The sequence below is a fragment of the Propithecus coquereli genome, unplaced genomic scaffold (assembly GCF_000956105.1).
Source record: "Propithecus coquereli isolate 6110/MARCELLA unplaced genomic scaffold, Pcoq_1.0 Scaffold6, whole genome shotgun sequence".
NCBI lineage: Eukaryota > Metazoa > Chordata > Mammalia > Primates > Indriidae > Propithecus > Propithecus coquereli.
This window is the reverse complement of record NW_012151951.1, coordinates 14,015,983-14,019,992: the sequence shown is the minus strand read 5'-3', so window position 1 is coordinate 14,019,992 and position 4,010 is coordinate 14,015,983. Positions and strand designations below refer to the sequence as shown.

Here is a 4,010-nt window from a genome sequence, read left to right as displayed (position 1 = left end):
AAAGACTGGTAAATGAACGTCTATTTATATGTATTAAAAGAAAATGCATATAATTTTAATTGTAATTTTTTTAAAGGACTCCTCAATCTTTCTGACTTACAAATCTTGTCAGGTAAGAAAGCATTTTGTAAAGACACAATTTTGGCACAGAGAAAACAAGTTTTCTTCAAACATTCATGAAACTGTTATAAAAGTTGGGAAAAGAAATCCTCTGGCAAATGCCAGGTAATTAATGTGATGCCATGCAGGGTGGAGCTCATAGGATGGGAACTCATAGGCAGAAATGTCAGCCAAGGATGATGGAGTGAAGGAGAGTTATGACCAGGGCTAAAGAGGGGGTAAAGTGATGAGAGGAGACTGAAGCAATAGTGAGGGGTCATATTAGGTTAAGAATTTTGTCTTTCATCAAGAGGAAGCCAGAGGCCATTGAAGCTTTAATTCACGTGAGTCATAGCAGATTAACATTGGCAATTCTTGCATTGTGGAATGAAATTTGAAGAATGAAGACTGGAAGCAGGGTGATGGAGTAATCCCCTCAAGATAAATTGCACACTCTAGGATGGCAGCAGTGACTACGGGGAAAGTGGGCATACACAACATAATTAGTAGTATAAAAATTTTTTATTTTGGATGGGGAACAGTGGAACATATTAAGTATAAAGAGATTTCTTTGCCGTGGTACTTGTCAAAACTTAATAGTGCTGTTGACTCTCAAAGAGAAAGTCACACATTATTAATACACAATGTCTTCCAAGCATTTAATTAAAGAATTCTTATTTTATAAGACTAGCGTTCCATGGAAAACACTCTAGGACTGTGGTCCCCAATCCCAGAGCCAGTACTGGTCCAAGGCCTGTTAGAAAATCGGGACACACAGCAGGTGAGCGAGCAAAGCTTCATCTGTATTTACATCTGCTCCCCATTGCTCACATCACCGCATAAGCCCTGCCTCCTGTCAGATTAGTGGGGGCATCAGATTCTCATAGGAGCTCGAACCCTACTGCAAACCGTGCATGCGAGGGATCTAGGTTGCTCACTCCTTACGAGAATCTAATGCCTGATAACCTGAGGTGGAGCTGAGGTGGTGATGCCAGCGCTGGGGAGAGGCTGCAAATACAGATTAACATTAGCAGAGACGTTTGATTGCACAATAAATGTAATGTGCTTGAATCATCCTGAAACCATCCCCCCAATCTCTGATCCGTGGAAAAATTGTCTTCCATGAAACGGGTCCCTGAAGCCAGAAAGGCTGGGGACTGCTGCTCTAAGAGAAACTGCTCTCTCGCAACAGTAATTTCTTATTCCTTTCTTTTCTTGTAGCTCTCAGTACAGGTTGAGCATCCCAAATCCAGAAATCCAAAATGCTCTAAGAAAAGGAAATGGTCATTGAAGCATTTTGGATTTCTGGGCTTGGGATGTTTAACAAGTAAGTATAATGCAAATATTCCAAAATCCAAAACACTGTTGGTTCCAACTATTTTGGGTAACGGATATTCAACCTGTACTTAGATATCTGAGTTGTCTCACCAACTGTATTCAATTTTTTAAGGCTGTGCTGTTCTATTCATTTACACAATACATGGATTTAGTTTGGTTACTTTCAACTGAGTGAAGCTAACGTGGAAAAAATTCACTGGGACTTTCACAAGGTTCCCCCTAGAAAGATTATTCTGAGTTAAGATCACCTGCGAACCAGTATGAAAGAAGCTCACCTATAGATAAGTTATAATAAAGTAGTATTAAACTTTGTTAGTATCTACAAACCTAAGTTTTCATAGGTAACTTAAAATAAGACTCATCAGAAACAAATCCTACTACTAAACTGCTTGAGCAAATAGAACTTTTTTCCTAACTCTATGCTGAGTAGCTGAATAGCTCCATTTACCTAAAGAAAAACTAGATGCATTTAGAAACAAAATCTGAGTGAATGTAAACTCCTACTAGAGACCAGGGGAGGTGACTAAATTAGTTTACAGTGCACCAAACTATAATCAGGAATCTATAAAACTATAATTCAGAATCACTGAAAATCTAATTCTGAAACATCAGGTTTGATATGTACAAAAGATGTATGTCAGGATGCTCTAAGTTAAAGAACTACCATTCTTAACACCTAGCAATCATGGAATAAAGTATGTTGCTAATTTTTTTTTGTATGCAATGTCTCTGTAGTGATGTTACAAAAATAAGACACACTCCTCCTTTTATGTTTTTAATATATTAAAAAGTAACATAGTACAAATGTTGTAGTATTAAAAAGGATCCATATTTTTCAAGGAATGAATTTTTATAAACTCTGCAATGAAAGGAGAACAGTATCTTGATACACAAAAGTTTCCTTAAACAAGATTTTAAAATTTTAAAATCAGAAAATGTTAAGACTAAATTCTTTCAAAGATTTAAACAAAAAAGCAACCTGTACAATCTCCATAAAATGTGTTCTTATATATACGTGGTGGGCACTTTGAAAATGTTAAAATTTTTAAAGTTTGAGTGACAGAGGCAGCACCTACAGGCTTCATGAATCTTTTTTCCAAAAAAGTATACTTCCAGTAAAACATTTTACCATTTTGTCTGACCATACATTGACATTTTTGTTTTTCCTGAAAAGGGGGATTTATACTAACACTGTATTTTCAATGTAAAAATGTACACACAGAGATATTTAACTTCCTGAGTGACTTCAATCATACAAACATAATGAACAAATTCTAAAATTTTAGAATGAAACAGTATGTTTAGATTTACACTTGTATGTTTAACTAGGGTAAAACTCAATAGAATGTCACAGAATTTATACTTAAATTCTCTAAGAAGTTAAGCAATATGATTTATCCCCAAAGATTACCAATAAGTTCACCAAATAACATTTTTCAAATGTTAGTAAAATGAATCACTGAAAAGTTGTATTTTCTATTAACAAAATACCAATAGCCATTTCAGAGTATCAGCTTGTACGTTTACTATTATATACACCAAAATCTGACTAACAAGAAATTTCCTGCAATACAAAAAGATAACAAATAATTAAAATATTTGCTTTATCATACAATGAATCTATATAATTCACCCCTTCCTAAAGTGTCTAAAATGATTTTCTTTTGCATAAAACTCATTCCTCTTTATAAAACCCTGAGGTGAAAGGTTATTAATAAAACTGGAACCACAATCCTTCTCATTTCTGCATTAAATTGTAACTATGTTTTAAAAAATTTATAAAGAAATGTGTCAGCTTCTGAAGCTGCTCTGTACAGTTTTTCAACAAAATTATTTTCGGATCAACTGAGTCAAAGGGCCTAAAACGACGCTACAAGGAGTGTCTTTTTAACACTTGTTAGTGTCGAGATGAACGCCATTTTCCATCTCTACTACTGTCTCTTCTGTTATCATAGTCATGGCTCCGGCCATCGTGATTCCTATCTTCATAGAAGAAATCTTCTCTGCTTCCTCTGTAATGATGGTCAGACCCATGATCACTGTAACGCTGTTCCCGGCTATAATGTCTATCTGTTAGGTAGGGATGAGAATTCTGTCTGACTTTACGCTGTGATGATGTTGTATCTTGGCGCCATTGAGAGCTTGAAGACTGGTTAAAAGTATGATTATGTGATTGAACTGATGGTGAAAATCCTGACTGATCCAGAGGCGGAGAACCAAATTTTCCACCATATGACATCTGTCTCAAAACATTGTTCATCTGAAGAAAGAGAAAAACAAGGAAATGTTAATACTTTTAGATATCAAAGCCAATATATATTTGGTCAGTTAACCAAATGGATAATAAAGGAAAAGCAAAATCCTTCTTGCCTAGATGAATCCTAAGTTAAACACAACTAATGTAGTAAAATAAAATACCTTCATTCATTCCAATAAATACCTACAAGATGTTGGTACATAAATAATACTCCTTGCCCTCAAGAATACAACTTAGAAGGGAAGAAGTCATACAAAATGATTATAATACTAATCACTGTGTAATAAACATATAAAGACCCAGGAGCTCAGTATCA

The 4,010-nt window shown here is 35.1% G+C and overlaps 1 protein-coding gene across 1 annotated transcript in view; it reads right to left on the bottom strand.

Moving 5' to 3' along the window:
- Nucleotides 1–3,185: 3,185 nt before the first annotated feature.
- RBM7 (RNA binding motif protein 7) overlaps nucleotides 3,186–4,010 on the bottom strand; it is a 56,608-nt gene continuing 55,783 nt past the window's right edge. Inside the window, exon 10 of the mRNA XM_012659146.1 lies at nucleotides 3,186–3,697. Within this exon, the coding sequence (XP_012514600.1) occupies nucleotides 3,335–3,697 (363 nt within the window). The 3' untranslated portion in view covers nucleotides 3,186–3,334. The remainder of the gene's footprint in view (nucleotides 3,698–4,010) is intronic.